The sequence below is a fragment of the Anneissia japonica genome, unplaced genomic scaffold, assembly GCF_011630105.1.
Source record: "Anneissia japonica isolate Jap-2015-1 unplaced genomic scaffold, ASM1163010v1 scaffold288183_len337429_cov161, whole genome shotgun sequence".
NCBI lineage: Eukaryota > Metazoa > Echinodermata > Crinoidea > Comatulida > Comatulidae > Anneissia > Anneissia japonica.
This window is the reverse complement of record NW_022702858.1, coordinates 160,214-162,247: the sequence shown is the minus strand read 5'-3', so window position 1 is coordinate 162,247 and position 2,034 is coordinate 160,214. Positions and strand designations below refer to the sequence as shown.

Sequence of the window (2,034 nt, the reverse complement as noted above, 5' to 3'; positions counted from 1 at the left end):
GGGGGCGTTCGATGGGTTGTAATTCTCAAAATATGATAATTTTAGGTTCCTAATTTCCTCTTCATAATTATGTTACATAATATCTTTGTATAACATAAATATTTGTAATAATCACTACGTCGCCATTTTATATATAGGTCCTGCAATGTACAGCCTTGGTTTTGTTGCTGAGGGAACACGGACAGATTTGGAAGATGGTTCTGATCTGAATTTGGGTTCAACAGAACAGGTACTAGGCCCACGTCTCCTTGTGCATTCGGGTTCAACAGTATGGGTACTACCTGGCTTAGAAATCCTTCAGCCTGGGTATATTTTGTCTGTTGAGGCTTACGTGACTACTCCCGGAACAGTGAATTTACTGGTAATTGGAATTATCGATATTTTTTAAAAATGTTATTAGCATTCATGTGTGAATACAAAATGAGAGTAGGCAGGCCATGTAGCTCGTATGAACCATAACCGGGCCAAAAGGTTAACAGTATGAAAAAGACCTAATAAAAGGTGTGGTGACTTTTTCCAGAACATGGTGTGTGAACTGGGCAAATCATGCAAAGAATTACAGACCAGTTTGAGGAGGCATCGGCCTGTAGTGGCATGACAGGCTGATGATGATGATGATGATGATGATGATGATGATGATGATGATGATGATGATGATAATGATGATGGATCTTGAATCTTGAATCATGTCCTCCATAAAAAGCAAAAACTTTCAAGGAGTCTGTGCTTTGCAGTTTCCCCTGTGCTTTACAAATCAATTGTGTAAGTAAAATAGTAAGAAAGATTTTAAAATGTTGATGGGTTGAAGATCCCTCAAGATTGGTAGCGCTAGACTCTGGAACTGTTGTATTGAAGAAGCTGCGACGACAGATGAAGGGATTCTATTCCACACAGGAATGGTGCACACAAAAAAGAATACCTATAAGTGTTTACCCTTGATTGAATAGTTTTGTAGCCGGAGGATATTGGTGTTTTGTCCTGGTCGGCTTGATGGAAAAACACAACTTGGAAAAGAGATGTTAACGAACTTAATCCTGTAAAACATGGAGCACTGATGGTAAAGTCTTCGTGTAGCAAGAGAATCCCACTGGAGATCCTGTAACTTCTCAGTGACACTGGCAGTGCTATCAACGTTGTTGGTGACAAAACGAGCTGCCTGACACTATACAGCTTCTATAGAAGTTCATTTGCCCATTAGCGTGTGGGTTCCATGCTGCAGATGAATATTCTAGCTTTGGATATATCTACTAACGTTAATATGTTTAATTGTGGCTTTTATTAATTCTGTTACACTTGATGATTAGTTATTTTTTTGTATTTTGTATTATACTTTAACGTTTATGCCAGTGGTTGAAAATCAATAACGAATATTTATCTCGTAGATTTTGAAACCGATTTGTGCAGGAGGGGGTGATGTGTACTGTCCCTATGACAACGAGTGTGTCACAGAAAGCAGTTGCAACTACGTATTTGATTACCCGTCAAATCCAGAGTACACTGAATATTGTGACGCAAACGGGATATACTGTGCCTTATCAGGCACATGTGAAGATCCCGACAATTCGCCAGAGTGCACAGTTAAGAATAACAGGTATGACGAAGCAAGTCCAAGAAATGACTACAAGGTGGTTGCTTCTATACCTGTGACGTTCACCAAAACCAACGCCTACGAATACGTGAAAATACCAATTGCTGGCATCAAAGTGGGAGTTGTTGCGGAAATTGGCTATGTAATCGGCTACGAAACTACTGCAGCAGGCATCGGCTGGCAAAACGTCACAAATAATAACACTGAGTACCAATACTCGGCGGTGTCTCGCGGCGTTGGAGATACACTGGCTAAATCGGACGCTACTGCCTTTGAGGTTCAGCATTACATCCGTGTGACCACAGTGAAAGAACTACAGACTCTCATTACGTATGCATTTCCAACCTGCGGAGACCATCCCGTCACAGTTAATGTAACTAATGATTTGGGTTCTGAACAAAAAACTTGCACAGTTACCATTCAACAAAGTATAACAGGTACTATGT

At 40.3% G+C, this 2,034-nt stretch overlaps 1 protein-coding gene across 1 annotated transcript in view; it reads left to right on the top strand.

The window, feature by feature from the left end:
* The window catches only part of LOC117104087, a 20,435-nt gene that overhangs the window by 5,355 nt on the left and 13,046 nt on the right, over positions 1 to 2,034 (top strand). Inside the window, exons 5-6 of the mRNA XM_033244744.1 lie at positions 138 to 361; positions 1,383 to 2,025. Coding sequence (XP_033100635.1) covers positions 138 to 361; positions 1,383 to 2,025 — 867 coding nt within the window. The remainder of the gene's footprint in view (positions 1 to 137; positions 362 to 1,382; positions 2,026 to 2,034) is intronic.